General features: G+C 35.2%; 1 protein-coding gene across 1 annotated transcript in view; it reads right to left on the minus strand.

Annotated features, from left to right (window-relative positions):
* Window positions 1-2,262: 2,262 nt before the first annotated feature.
* The window catches only part of LOC127682344 (arylacetamide deacetylase-like 2), a 45,340-nt gene continuing 31,326 nt past the window's right edge, over window positions 2,263-16,276 (minus strand). Inside the window, exons 2-5 of the mRNA XM_052178714.1 lie at window positions 11,569-11,791; window positions 8,462-8,531; window positions 7,441-7,612; window positions 2,263-2,865 (exon numbers count right to left, since the gene is read on the minus strand). Coding sequence (XP_052034674.1) covers window positions 2,263-2,865; window positions 7,441-7,612; window positions 8,462-8,531; window positions 11,569-11,791 — 1,068 coding nt within the window. The remainder of the gene's footprint in view (window positions 2,866-7,440; window positions 7,613-8,461; window positions 8,532-11,568; window positions 11,792-16,276) is intronic.

Raw genomic sequence — 16,276 nt, forward strand, 5'->3', positions numbered from 1 at the left:
TCTACTTAAGTGACCCGAAAACCTCCTCCAGAGAACTCCTACAGCTGATAAACAACTTCAGCAAAGTGGCTGGCTATAAAATCAACTCAAGCAAATCAGTTGCCTTCCTATACTCAAAGGATAAGCAGGCTGAGAAAGAAGTTAGGGAAATGACACCCTTCAAAATAGCCACAAACAATATAGAGTATCTTGGTGTGACTCTAACCAAACAAGTGAAAGATCTATATGACAAGAACTTCAGGTCTCTGAAGAAGGAAATCAAAGAAGACCTCAAATATATTTTCAATAATGTATTTCTGCAGCTAGAGATGTTTTGTTCATCTTAGACTTCACCATATGCTCCTTTTCCTTGCCATCCAGACACTACACTGTAGCAAGAACATCAGAAAAGACTGACTAAAATGTTTTGTTGCTGTTGTGTGTGAAGCTATAACATCATAAGTAACATTACTCTGCTTGTTTCATTTGTGAAAGAGGAAGAATTTTCGTCAAGATATCAAACCAGACTTGATGAAAATTGCCTGTATATTTACACAATGGAATACTACTCAGCAATTAGAAACAATGAATTCACAAAATTTTTAGGCAAATGGTTTGATCTGGAAAATATCATCCTAAGTGAGGTAACCCAATCACAAAAGAATACACATGGAATGCAATCTCTGATAAGTGGATATTAATTAGCCCAGAAGCCCTGAATACCCAAGGCACAAATTGCATAACAAATGACTCCCATGAAGAAGTATGGAGAGGGTCCTGATCCTGGAAAGGATTGATCTAGCATTGGAAGGGAATATAAGGACAGAGAAAAAGAAGAGAGGTGATTGGAGAAGGGATGGAGAGAAGAAGGTTTATGGGACATATGGGGTGGGGCGATCCGGGAAAGGGGAAATCATTTGGAATGTAAACAAAGAATATAGAAAATAAAAATATTAAAAAAAAGAAAATATATTTGGAGATGAGTATTAGGTTACCAACAGAATTTACAAGACACAATTTCTATTACATAAAGTTTATTTAGCATTAAGGAAAATGTCCCAAACATGTTAAACAACCATCCACAAGGAACAGAATCACCAGGACATCAGAAAATTGAACATTAATTTTCATTTTTCCAAGTGGAAATTATACTATTTGTGAGTTGATTTGTCCTTAAGGGAGTATGTGAAGTACATACTATCATCACAGAGAAGCAAACATGTTGGGAGATCATCAACTCACATCACAATGAAGGAAGCATGTCTGTAGATCACCAACTCATATAACTCTCTGAATATACAGCCTCTGTGTGAACAATGTGTCATTGCAAAAATTCAGAAGAATACTAAAATTCTACCTACAATCTATAGTTGGCTAGGTGCCATCTTGCAGTAAGGGGAGTTTTCCCACAATAAATATAATCCATATAGAGTTTCCATCAAATTTTATGTTACAAAAGTATAAGTAAAGCACAAATGTTCAACCTTTAGGAACAGTATATGATCAAGTAAACTTTCTCTAATATGCAAAGTGTTCTTAAAAAAAGCAGTATATAAACTTCATGGGGGGTGATTGAAAAGAAAAATGAACTTAATTCACCTTGAGCAGTTTATGCTAATGTATAAAGAGCTCATGATTGGAAAAACCCTAGCAGAAGTACAGTCCAATGCTCAAGCCATACAAATGTTACTATAATTATACCCTATTACATGTCTCTTCATCCATAGTTTCTTTTCTTTACTCATCTCTTTATTCATTTTTTGAAACAATGTGTCACTAAATACCAGTGGCTGTCCTAGAACTAGCTACAAAACTCAACCTGGTCTTGAACTCACAGACACCTGTCTAATTGCCTACGGTACTGCTAGAGAACAATATGCCAACTGATCCAGACCTCATGACTGCTTTCCATTTTTATTGGAAGCTATTTTTCCATGCAATACATTCAAAATTTGGCTTATCACTGTCATGAATCTCAAAAATGTTGGCCTGTAGCCAAACACTTATTTTTCCACTCTTCTGCCATTTTGAATACTCAAAGTACACTGAATTACAACAAATTGTAATTAATACAGATGATCAAATGATTATCCTCATTTTTGCAATATTTCTAAGATCAAGTAAGTCTAGTAACGTTCTCAAACATATACAGTAACCTTTACTCAATTTGAAAAGTAGCTTTATCCACAAGTCAGTTAATTTTGTGCCCATTCTTCACACAATAGTTCAAAATGTAACTGTCACATTTCTTTATTGATTACCCCACCTACATGCTCTGTTGACTCACAGATTTTCTTCTAACCAATTAATATACTTATCTCTTATTTTTAATCCTAAATTTAAAAACACTGGTGCTCTGGTGAATGAGAGGGCTCCGTGCACTCCTTTCTCTATATGCTCATGAGTAACTTTTACCCCAACATTTCTAAGCCGTGAGATGTAAATGAGACTATCATCTCTTAAGAGATCATGTTCACAAGTGACAATGTATGTTAATGGCAAACTCTGTAACTGGGAGTCATTGACTAGCAAAGGGGACAACCTGCTATCCACAAGGACTGGATAAGAAGCATTCATTTTTCCAAGAACTGGTTCAACGTAAACATGGTTCTTTTTATACTTCTCAGGAAGGTAGTCACTCCAGTTAACCAACTTGAATAGGTGTCTTGACTCTGTAGGCATATGCTCATTTCTCAGTGCAGCTTGGGGTAGAACTTTGTCTTCAGTCACATATAGGCTCACCAACTTAATTGCCATCTCCCTGGTTAGAATTGGACCGTGTTGATACTCTTGATGGGATGGTAACAAAGTATCAAGTGACTGTAGGCCAGGATACATCAAGGCTTGTGCTTTAATTTTATCTTTGAAGTTTGGATCATTCTGTAGCTAGAAATATAATGAAGTCTAATGAATCCATAGCTTCTAAACAAAAGGACTTGAAATATCATTTTACTATCCAGAAGTAAATAAATTCATTTGAAACTCTAGTCAATTTTCTCATGGCATTTATCATTAGAGACATGAGAGGATCTCATTATCATCCACATAGAAACAATATATACTCTGTTGTTCATGCATTTATTCTCATATGACAACTAAACAGCAATATCTGTAGCATCTTAATGATGATGACAACATTTTCATTTGGGATAATCAATTTTTTATTTTTATGTATGGTTTTTCTTTTTTATAAATTCAACTATTGTGGGTTATTTTAAAAAAAAATAAAGTCTTGTAGAATATCTCAGGGTTGTTCTGGAATGCAGTGTCCCCTTGTTTCAGTACCCCAATTGCTATAATAATAACAATCACGTATTCCCATGTCTAGTTTCCCTAAAAGAATTGTTGACATACTTTTTGACATAATGAGCAATATCTACAAATATAATGAAATACAATCGTCAATACTAACACGTAAAAAGTGTAAAGGAACTTGCCGTGCTCAGAAAGCATTTAACACTTATCTAAGTAGCATGGTGTGGTAGACAATACAGAGTAATTTATGAAAATCAGAAGATTAGAAAATGATATGAAGTCTCTGTTTCTTATCAGAAATAAGAGGAGTTGTGAGTCTGCAGTTTTATGCTTTGCTTCTTGTACACTCCATGACAGTGAACCTAAACTTCACCTGTGAACATGAATACTTCAATAACACCAGATTCTACAGCAGTTCTGCAACTGCTTGTCTGTAGTGTCCTTTGGAAATTCCAAGCTATCAAAAGTGCTCTCAAAGCCATGGCTTCATAAAGGCAAAGGGCAAATGTAAACTGACAGATTTTGCTCTATAAGGAAGGCCCAAGATAATTCATTTTAGGAAAGATTCCTCTTATTAATATGTTTTTCCTGTTATTATTAAACATATACAGCAATTTCTAGGTATTAGCTCATCCCTTTTGAGCAAATCTCTTCAGATCTACAAAGATGTACTTTTGTAGTATAACATCTTGTAGTGATGTTATATAGACAAATAGATGACTTCTTAATTCTGATTTCCTAATTTTATATCAATGATTATTAAGCTCATCTATAGTGGGACTGCTATTGCATCCTTTTCTTGTAGTCAAAATTGCAGTGAGGACTGCCGTTCTCCCATGTCACCAGTTAATTGTTTCTAGTTACTAACCAGACTTTCTCCTACACAGAGCACATTTCAAGAGATTGTTTAAACAATTAAGCAAAGGTCATAAAATGAGAGCTAAATTTATTATAGGTGCTAGGACAGAAGATAAAATATTGACTGGGTTTATCTATACAAAACTTCACTAAGAATTTAATTATGGTTTTAAGCCTTCACTAGGCGGTGGTGGCACGCCTTTAATCCCAGCACTTGGGAGGCAGAGGCAGGTGGATTTCTGAGTTTGAGGCCAGCCTGGTCTACAGAGTGAGTTCCAGTACAGCCAGGACTATACAGAGAAACTGTCTCGAAAAAACAAAAATCAAAAAACAACAACAAAAAATGGTTTTTAGCTTTCAGTGAACCTGTGGAGCAGAGTCAGGCGATGGATGTTTAGCCAGATAATTACTCCTAATAGATAATGCATGTAAACACTCTCTGTTGTAAACTTCTATTTCAATTTATGATTTGATTTTTTGTGTGAACTTGTGAGGAAAATTTTAACACGTGATCATGTCTTCTTAAAGATGTTTAAGTCCTGAAGAAAAAGAGAAGTGTCAAAAGAACTGAGCTGAGAACTTTTTTGGACAGAATGCTTAGACAAAGAGGAGAAGCAAGAACTTTTCCCTTATCCCCTTTTGCCATTCATTTAGTCCTTCCTCCTTTTTTCAGATAGCTTTTATTGGAAACATTTTACAACTTAGAAATAAATGCTATATTCACTTTTCAAAGTGTCCCTTTTTCCTCTTCTGACTTCAGATTAGCAGGCTGAAAGTTAGAGCTGCAAAGTTCCTACTGAAATAGAGCAAAGGCCACATTACTTAATTCCCACCCCCCAACCCTTCCACCCCTGCTGTCAGACTACATGTGTTAATCTCCTAAACCAGTAGCTTTTTACCGTCAGAAAGTTTTTAGGATTTCTTAAAAGTTTATCATCAGCATTTCAGTATAGTTAAAGAGCTACTAGAACATCAGGAGATCCTCAGATTTTAAAGCCACACCAGAGTCCCATTCTGTGCCCCACCACCACCCTTTCCAGGCCAGAATGTTGCAGGTACCTAAACATATCCCCATGCTTTTGCCAGTTTAGCATGCAGTGATCTTAGCTACCTTAGTTTAACTCATAGAACAAATTTGATTATTCTCAATCAGCTGAAGGATCAAAATGTAGAAAGTTAATGACTTTTACAAGCTACAACCCCAAGATTATTATTCTGTCAATAACTATTTCATATACTTTAGTAGATACTTAATTTTTACCATAATCATATATACCTGTACTTGTATATTTTATTTCTAGTCAAGAGACTCAAATCCTAACCTCAAAGAACAATTTGTAGGAGTCCCTATAAACCAGTGATCATTCCTCACCTTATTTTAAACAGTGTTTGTGTGTATGTGTGTGTGTATACAGTATATACTCACAGAAACCATCTCAAAAAATAAATATAAATATATAAAATATAAAACCAAATATAAGTATGTAAGGATCTAATTATATAATATGTTACATATAATTAAGTATTTTATTTTATTTAATATATAATTGCATGTTATCATGTATAGTTAATTACATGCAGTATTTTATTTTATTTTTTATTGTTCAATCTTTTTTTTTGCAGTCTAGTCTTATCCCCCTCCTGGTCTGCCCTCTGATCTGTTCCTCTTCCCATATCTCCTCCCAATGTCTCCAACCCTTCCCCACCAGACCTCCCCACTCCCTGGGGCCTCAAATCTCTCCAGGATTAGGTACATCTTCTCTCACTAAGACAAGTGAAGGTAGTTTTCTGCTGTATATGTATCAGGGGCCTCATAGTAGCTGGTGTATGCTGCCTGGTTGGTAGATTATTGTCTGAGATCTCAGGGAACCTGAGGGCCAGCAGAAAGAATGGAAACAATCAACCTCGGGAGGTAGGAGGTGGGGGGACACTCTAGAATCTTCCAGAGACTTGGGAGCTGAGAGACTCTCAGGACTCAAATGGAGGCATCTTACATGAAATGCTCTAGAGTGTTGAGAGGGAACTTGTAGAACCCACCTCCAGTGGAGGGACAGGACATCAAGTGTGGGATTGGGTTGCCATCCAACAGCCAAAAACTCTGACATAGAATTGTTCCTTTCTGAAAGAATTGCAGAGAAAAAATGGAGAAAAGCCTGAGGGAAAGGAGGTCCGGGGACAGGCCCAAATTGGCATCTAGCTCTTGGGGAGGTCCCAAGGCCTGATACTATTACTGACGCTATGATGTGTTTACAGACAGGACCCTAACATGGCTGGCCTCTGAGAGACCCAACAAGCAACTGAAAGAGTCAGATGCAGATACGTATACCCAACCAAAGGAGAGAAGCCTGGGACCTCTGGGGTTGAATTCAGGAAAATCTGGAAGGAGTTCAAGAGTTCCACCCAATAGGAAAACCAGCAGTCTCAACTATTATTTTTATTTTACTATGAAATAAATGTGTTGTTTATATATATATATATATATATATATATATATATATATACAAAATTAGAGAGAGAGTGAGTGAGTGAGAGAGAGGGGGTATTGAGAGGCTTAAGAAGAACAAAAGAAAAATCAGAATTGAAGCTGGGTACCAGAAATCATGTCCCCAGACTTCTTGATTTGGAAGATAGGAGCAAGCAGCCTCACACTCCTAGTGCTACAGCTATAATCAGCTACCACTGCCATGCTTTTGATGCTATGATGTATTTAATGTTCCAGGAGCCATTATAACCTCTTCCCTGTATTTTCTTCTTGTTGAATGTTTCATTTCAGAGTAGAAAAATACTTATAAACTCTTCAGCTATAATTATATAAAAATATTGAGAAATCCTTTATAGTTTTTCTATTTAAATTCAATAAGTATGAACAACAACAATGACAACAAAATATCCTGCATTGAACTAAATAGAGAAAGTCAAAGCAATTGGTGAACTTTTACCTAACATTGCCAGGTTAAGCCAGGGTTTTCATTACAGTTTCCTAATACTTGGTTCTTGAGTTTTAGGATGGAACATTCACAAGGTGAAAGCCTACACAAACTATAGAGCAATTTATGGAATCTAATCGAAAGCCTGTTTTGAAACAATAAGTTTAAAAGAGAAGGTTACATAGTCCTTGGTAGAATATTTGCCTGATTTCAGTGCCCTGAACCTTCCCCCAAAGCCCTAAAATGTACAATTTTAAAAGCTGTCCTTAGCATTAGACAATAAAGCCACTCTATAGTAATATCATGCAAAATAGATAATCAGACTTTTTAAATTTAAATTTCAGAAATAACAGTATAAAAATAATTCAGACACAGCTTCTTTTTCATTAGGATTAAAACATATATAACACATACAACATACCAGTTGAGTCACTGTTGCTGCCAAGGTACCCCCAGAACTGTCTCCCATAATGCAGATGCGTGTGGGATCCACTCTGTATTTTGCAAGAATATTTTCCTGGAGAAAGAACTTGATCACATAAACACAGTCTTCAAGGGCAGCTGGGAATGGATACTTAGGAGCAAGCCTGTAGCTTTAAAGATAAATCAAGCAAAACCACAACAAACTCATGTTAAAGTTCTGTGTGGATATATCTTACTCTCACCAACAGATACACTCATATGTTGGCCATACTTTGAATCCTAAGTCTCACCAATTAACAAGAGCTTACTGGTAATGTCTCTCTTAAAGTGAGGAATAGAGTCTACTTAAGGGTTTCAGGCACTGGTTCTAAGACTATTTCTGTTCTATGGAATTGTCAAGATACACAGCATTTTTTTTCATTCCTACTAATGAGAATTTCAGTAGTATAGTGGACAGATATGAGGTCCTTAGGTAATAAGTATTTGCTCATATTTTGTATATATTATTGTAAATGTTGGCAAAAGATTGTTGATAATATTTAGACTTTTCATTTGGAAAATGTCTTGAAATGTTCAAGTTATTGAAATATTTTTACCTAATAGAATTACAACCAAGAACAACTCTGACTCCACACAGTGTTTAGAAACAGGTCAAATAAGATATAATATCTCAAGAACATTATGAGTATACCTTTCTATATATATGTGAGAATTTTAATTTAGTTGCAGATAAAAAAATGATGCTTAAGAATCCTGGAGTTCATATTCTAAGAGATGTCATAACTCACATAACAAATATGCTTATTCCTCTGACCCCACACTTGTATCTAAAATGGCAGAAATCAAAATAAACACTGATGCCTTTGGGGGAATGTATTGACATTAAAATTATGAGAAAATATAATATAAACAAAAACCCATATATATATATTTGTTGGTTGGGAGACAGCTCTAAATAGACAAAGTTATGTTGTGAGTGCATGGACTGTGTGTGGCAAGAAGTATTGTCTTTCTCTTACTCTATTCCCACAACAACAGCATCAAGCTTGTTCGCTGTCCACCTGTTCAAATCATCATAGGCTGACATTTCTGAAATGAAAGAAATAAGTATAAAATAGTTCACTGTAAATAGTAAACAATGGAAACACTGAAACAGTCATGAATGTGATAGAAATGTGAACTGTGACTGGTTGGTTGACTGACTAACTGATTGATCATTTGGTTGACTAGAACACAATAATCACTTATTGTCACAGGCAACAATCTCTCAGGCCTCACAAAGAAGATTGTCTGCAACTCATTACAGGCATACTTCAGAAAACTCTTGGGAGAAGTATTAGAAAATTTGAAATTGAGTTGAAGATAACATTATAGGCAGCATTATAATTTTCACATATTTAGAGATTCAACATAATTATTATTTACTGAAGGAAGTTTTCAATGATGGGGCATCAACTTAAGTATAAGGTAGGAGATACAATTTAGTGCAATTAGAACTATTAAGTTTTTCTTTTGCCGGAGGTTTGCAAATTTATATAAGTTTGTGCAATTTAATATATTTACTTAAACTTTAGGTTACCATTCTGTATATAAATGAGAATTTAAGTATTTACTAACATCAAATAAGAATGTGCTCTTGTATTTGTAATTCTCTACAAAAGTTACCTGTAAATAAATAGTTAGTAAACTTAAGAGGTAGGAAAAACATAGTTTCCTAAAAGTTTTAATGGAACTTAATGTCAATTATTCTTTTAATTAACAACATATACTCATTTACTTACAAAGCATTAATTGGTGTCCATTATATTAAACATCAAAATAATAATTGTAAGAAAATGAACAAGAAAAAATAAAATGTGATTTTTAGGAAAATTACAGCAGTTTACTGAGAATTCACAGAGCTTGGGAAAGCATATATAGCTAAATATGTTAGAGGGAGCAGAGGCATAAAGTGGACGAGGTAGCAAAAATGGACTAAGGGGTCTATACTGCAGAATTTGACATAGGATTAATAAACAAATGGGTGTTTTTTTTCTGAGCTGTTTATTAATAATCAGTGTGGCCATATTTTTGAATCATGGTAGATTGAAAAAGAAGGTAATAGAAATGGCAAAATGGGGATGAGCCACCCGAGAGGAAATAATAGGAATAAATCTAAATGATAGTTTACATAGTGTGGGTACAAGCAAGAGGATGCTCAGAAGTTTTGTCCAGAACATTTCAATAAAGTGTGGGAGGTTGAAAGATTCTACAAAAGAGCATGGTAGTCACTATGGAGGGAAGTTTGCCTTTCTTGTGTTCTTGGGAGTTTTATCCATTTACTGTGGAGAAAGTCATGTGATTTTTTTCTGCTAAGGAATTCACATGATACACTAATGGCCAGGTTATGCAAACCAGTCTGCAGCTGAATTGACTGAACTTAAGTCCAGCAAAAATGTTAGAGATGGGAAACAGCCCATATCAACATGGACAAGAATGGGCACGGGGCTAGAGTGGAAAAAAAAATGAAGACATAAGTATAGGAAAACGTGGAACCAAAAACTGAAGAATGAAATACTGGGATGTGGGGAATATTCATATTGGTAAATTACAAACAATTAACTTATTTCAACATGGTTTTAGCTTTTCTCTTGTTTTGCAAGAGAAAAATGTTGCAGTTGTAAAAGGAGGAAAAAGGAAGAATGCACAAATCTCTTTTATACAACCTCATAGTGTAGCAAAGAGCAGAGGTTTTTTTTTTTTTTTCAGGTTCCATTGTTCTGAGAAAGAATTAAAAGGCAAGAAAGAGACAAGCATGGAAAATAGTCTCAGAAAATTGTAGAATGATAAGGAAATAATTAGAACAACTGAGGCAGAAAAGACAGTTCATATTTAGGAAATCAACAAAGGTGGTACAATTACAGGTAGAAGAAACAAATGAGGTGAGGATTTGGAAGAAAATATAATTCCTAGGAAAGTAGAGACTCATCTTGACCAAAAAAATAAACATGTAAGTAGATGTATTCCAGGATGTAAGTGGAGAAAATGCAGAAGAGACAGGCAAGATGCCAGTAAGTTGCAGACAGTGCAGACAGGTAAGGAAAGACGAGTGCTGGGAGATACCAAACACGCAATTATCTTCCAAAAGAGCAGGTAAGGTTGGAAACAGAACTTCAATTTAAAAAGATCACTTGAGTAAAAAGAGGCCCTAAGTGCTTCTGTGAGGTGGCATTTTCCATCCTACAAAATCTGCTCAGCAGGAGACTTAATCCTCTAGATTCTGCTCAGAGGCCCTTTGCTTCCTCCCTTTCCTAACTGTAGGTCATTGAAAACATTTCTTAATCTATTTGTTTCTGCACCACTAAAATGTGGAGATAATAGCTATCTGAAACTTGCTCACTCAGTTGGCTGCCCAGCTTTCCACAGTAGCCTCTTTGCTTATCTTAAAATGTTCACAGAGTATGAAAACAAAACACTGGATATTATAACTAAGCAGTGGGTTCACTGAGGACAGAAATGCTATCACCTGTTGTTACTTCTGTCAAGTGCAATATCCCAAACTTTTCTGTTGAGTGAATCAACAAAGTCATCAAAAGTCTAAAATGGTATGTGTTTCTGTTTCTGTCGGTTTGTATCTCTCTTAGCTACTACACTCACTTCCAGGCAAGAACTAACTACTCAGCTTTAAATCATTTTTATAATATTAGTACAAAGTTATGCTTGTTTCTAACCCTCAATATTGCTATATCACATTCTACAACTTGTACAAATTTTAACTATAGTATGGCAGCAATTATATTATTTCCTTTCTAAAGATTAATTCCTGGTTCACATCATAATAAATGTTTAATTTATGTGATTGGGTTATTTTACTCTAAATTACAAGTTTACTTTTATGTACTTTCAAGTTTAAGATATCAATATAGTAATGTAAGACTCTAATTTCTAACAAAACCATCTCATTTCTGTTTGGCTGTTTTACTACCAAGTTATATATAAAGAAGAATGTGAACTATGACCCATACATTCCAAAGTGCACATATTACTCAAGCCAGCATTGTACTCACAAATGTCTGTCAACTCATTGGTAGACAGCAATTATTTCAATATGAATATATCAATAGCACATGTATAAAAATATACTTACTGTAACTTCCCAAGACAAAGGCACCACCATGAATAAAAATTACAGCTGGCCTTTGCCTTTCAGACTTCCTCTTTGGCAAGTACAGACGAATAGGAATGTCACTAAACTTTGTGTCAATCACTGTAATGTTTTCATCTGAAACTGGTTTTGTAAACTGAACTGATGACAAAGTTAGTAGCATTTCTTCATATTTCAGAAGACCTATGTTATCACACAGTGTGGCCTATAAAAACAAGACAAAATTTTAAGCATTATGTACATGCAGTGGATGGTCGCAACCTGAAGAGTATGTGTGTCTCATCCCAAGCTTTGTAATAGAACACCTGGTACAGCTTCCCTTTTACTCCAGTCATGAACACCTGCAAGATATACCTGTTGGAAGAGAAGAACTGACCCTCATATGATATACCTAGACCTCTATATATGCCTTAGCATGAACCTTCACTCCTAGAATAACACACACACACACACACACACATGCACACACACACAAACATACATAAACAAACATGAACTAATTAATTGGTTAATTGATTAATTTTAAAATGTAATAAAGAGTTCTTGAGTATTTTCTAAATTAAATATAAACAATCGTGTCCAGTTAATATGAGTGCTTAAGCTATCAATGTATTCAGATAATTTTGCCTTCAATGAATTTGCTCTTGAAAATGAGAATTTTAGCAAATGGCTTTCTTTGTTTTATGACAATATTTTCTGGATGTACTACTGTGCTTGATACTTAAGCATTTTAACACTATAACAAAAACTACCCAGGTGAAAACTATCAAATGTTTTTCTAATATTCCTAATCTTTAATACATAGAACAATCCAGACAAATATTTAAAATTAGTATCCTCCCCTATAGGTTAATTGACACAATGCAGAGTGAAGGAAGTTTCTCAAGATTATGTGTTGATACTTCACAAAACCCTAAACAACATATGGTTGCACAACAATGCACTCACATTTTACTAGGCTATATTTTAAAGATCATTAGTTTTCACTTTCTCATTTTGGTTTTTTCAAGACAGGGTTTCTCTGTGTAGCCCTGGCTGTCCTGGAACTCACTCTGTAGACCAGGCTGTCCTCAAACTCAGAAATCTACCTTCCTCTGCCTCCCATAGTGCTGGGATTATAGGCGTGTACCACCACTGCCCAGCTTAGTTTTCACTTTCATATGTGAAAATTTAAAGATTGTTGTCTTTGCAATCTAAATTGTATTATTCCATGCTGAAATTATCAAAGATTTCCAAATTTTCTAGGATAAACTTTAATTACAAATTTATTTTGTCTATTATGATCTTAAAGGTGTAGGATAATAACTCATAATTTCAAATGTGTAAAGTATGTGTTTTAATGCATGATGGCTGGGAACATGTGAAACTAAGAAAGTAGGAGCTTCATATTAGAGTGAGATGTTCTGATAAATAATGTTGTGATTTTGATGAAAGTATGGATACTTCTCACCCTAGGGTTTAAATACATGTGAAATAATCAAAAGACAACTGACAGGGCTGGCTGCAGTATTCTTTCTTCAATTGAGTAATCAGAACATTTGAAAAGGAGAACTGTGGAAGAAAGACCTAGAGATGAAGAGATCATCAGTTGGAGAATGCTGTGTCATAGAACTCTGCCTCGTTCTTCTACACCTTGAAATGCCATCACTTCTGAGCAGCTACTGATTCTGTTGACTTATTTTTCACCCTCTGTCTGTTAGAGTTGCTAAAGCGCATTTCTGCAAGGTATCCAATCTGCACATAAAAGAGCAGAGTTGAATCATGCAGCATGGAGCTCAAATTTAAATTGTTGCTCTGTATTCACTCCTCTGAATATCTTTTTCTCTCATATAAACCATACAGTTAGAAGACAGTGGAGAATGAGAGGAGATATACGTACATGCAATGAAAGCACATATATTACATCATCAAAAGTACCAGTTTCTGACTATTCAGGAACAATTATAGCAACTATATCCACATTGCATATTCTAAGATAAGCCTAGAATTTCAGCAATTTAGAATTGGAGACAGACAACAGAGGCTATAAGATAATAAAAAGTTCTGATTTAATATCTAGCAAGTACTATTCATAATAATTCATATTTTATGCTATAAATAATTATTGGACCTGGTTTGTTTTTCTTAAAACACAAGTGAAAATCAAGATAACAATATTCTTTTAAAAGTAATGCTTTTTTCAAAAATATAATTTCAATAGTATTTTCAAAATATTCAAAAGATTTCTGTCTTAATCATTGAAAAAATTATATTCTCCTTACCATATATCACAAGTTTTAACAACTGCATCCAAGGCCATTACTTTCCAGGTTTCTTCAATGTTGTCAGGCATGGGTGTATAAATATAAGATTAAAAGCTAGCACAAAGAAGCTGCAAACAGAGAGCTTTGAATCCGATGGAATCCCAGATTAGAGATTAAAATATTTCCGTGAATACTGAATAAAAAGCCACAGATGAGTACATACTTGGAACCCTCTCAGTTAATGCAACTATTCTTACAATGTGAGGCTGATTTTTAATTCAAACATTACAGTGCTGGTTCTGACTTGTTTAGTCATAGACTCTTAAGTAGTTGTTGAAATTCAACAGGTCAGGCAGCTATTATTAACATGTAATTAAAATTCCCTGCATCATTTCTTCATTCTGTGGTATTAATGTCAGCATGAATAAATCTTAGGAAATCGGGACTCAAACGCAAGTACTAGATAATTCTTGAAGTAATCTTTTGTGGTTGCAATATTTTCTAACAGGCTTATAGAAAGCTACTTGATATCCAGTCAAAATATATGCTAATGTCACCACTAAGTATTATTACTTATGTTAACAAATCATGTCTGGTGTGGACCGAGTTTTAGAATAAAAGGAAGGGTGTGTGGAGACTTGTTCAAGTATTATCATGCACCAAGCCAAAACTTTAAACCTAGACCAGAAATACCAGAAAGTTCAGAACAAGTATTTTAGTATGCCTTCTGGCTTTTAGAAGATAGCATGATATCATGAATCAAATTCATGAATCAACATGACTTAGACTAGGTGCTTGGTATTAGTAAAATATTGCTCCTGAATGTGCCTGCAAGGGCGTTTCCAGAAGAGAACTTTGTGTTAGTCACAGAGACTCAGATATGGCTGGATACCATCAGATGCACTGAGAGTATGAGTAGAAGAATGAAAAGAAAGCATCATTTCACACATTTTCCTCTCTTCTTGAGCAAGCCTCATTATAATTATAATCATATTCATGTTAATCTGCTTCTACCTTCTGTCCTTGACCTGGGCTTGTCATCTTTAATCCATGTATTTGAGAATGTGTCTACTCATTTCTTGTTTTAAGTCCCCTCACCCTGAAGTTCTCTACCTCTTTATGCAGTTGTTTTCTGAGTCTGATGATCTTCCCAAAATATACTAAGTCCCTATGATTAGTTATTTATTCCCTTGAAATTAAGCAGTCTCACTCAGTCTCAGGAAACCTGCACAGATATACCCCAAAACTTCAACAATGGACTCTTTCCAAATGTCCTCCCTTCCCTCTTTTTTGCTCCCCTTTGGTTAATTGAAAGACAGTTTTCCTAATAGCTACTCTTTTTTTCCCCCTATTAAATATATTGATCCTCTTTTCCTAGGGACCACAAGTAAATAACCTAGGTTTACTTATCCTTCATTTAGCAAATCACATAAGAACTCTATCTTTCCTATCTTAGGATGTCAGAGCTTCCGGGTTTTGTCTATAAGAGTTAGAAACTTACACCACAGCCCCTATGCCTTGGGTCCTCAGGAGTTTAAACTGAATTATATCAGTGGTATCTTTTGTTCTCCCTCTTACAGATATAAGATTGTGGACCTACGTTTCTATAATAGCATCAACTAGTTCAGATATTTTGTATAGATTGAATACATACGGATATGTGTATCTATGAAACTCTCCATCCACTGCCCCATTCAAGTCAGAGTGGACATACTTCAGGGATGCAATAAACTGAGGATTTTCTTTCTGATGGGTGGGAGCTAATTGAATAGTACATATATAAAACTAATTTTTAATGATAGTATTCACTCAACTCAGAACATCCATTAGTGTTAGTTTTGTGGCTCATTTATTAGAAGGTAACAGCTCCTTTTCTGTAGTATATCTACCCTCCATATCAGAAAGCAATTTAGGCTGCAAGAAAACTACTTTTTGATAAGCACACAATGTTTAAACCCTCTTCTCTAACTTCAAAGGTGGGTAATCAGTTTTTCAATTTACGTATTTATTCATTCACTTTACATCCTAATCACAGCATGGTCTTTTCCTTCATCCACCATTCTTTTATGAGAATGGGAGAGACACCACTACCTCTGCAGGAAATAACCCACCCTAGCACATTAAGTTACTGCAAGACTAGACTCATTTTCTTGCACTGAGGCCAGATAAGGCATGACAGTTAGAGCAACAGCATTTCCCAGTCAGGCAACAGAGCCCCATCTAAAGTTTGGCGGTTGGTCTCTGCATTTGTTTTGGTCATTTACTGGGTGGAGCTTCACAGATGACAGTTATGCTAGGCTTCTGTCTGCAGGTATAACAGTGTATCATTACTAGTGTGAGGAATTGGTTCTTGGCTGTAGGATGGATCTCAATTTGGGTCAGTCATTGGTTTGCCATTCCCTGCATCCCTATTCCATCTTTGTCTCTACACATCTTGTAGGCAGGGC

This window comes from Apodemus sylvaticus, chromosome 4, assembly GCF_947179515.1.
Source record: "Apodemus sylvaticus chromosome 4, mApoSyl1.1, whole genome shotgun sequence".
NCBI lineage: Eukaryota > Metazoa > Chordata > Mammalia > Rodentia > Muridae > Apodemus > Apodemus sylvaticus.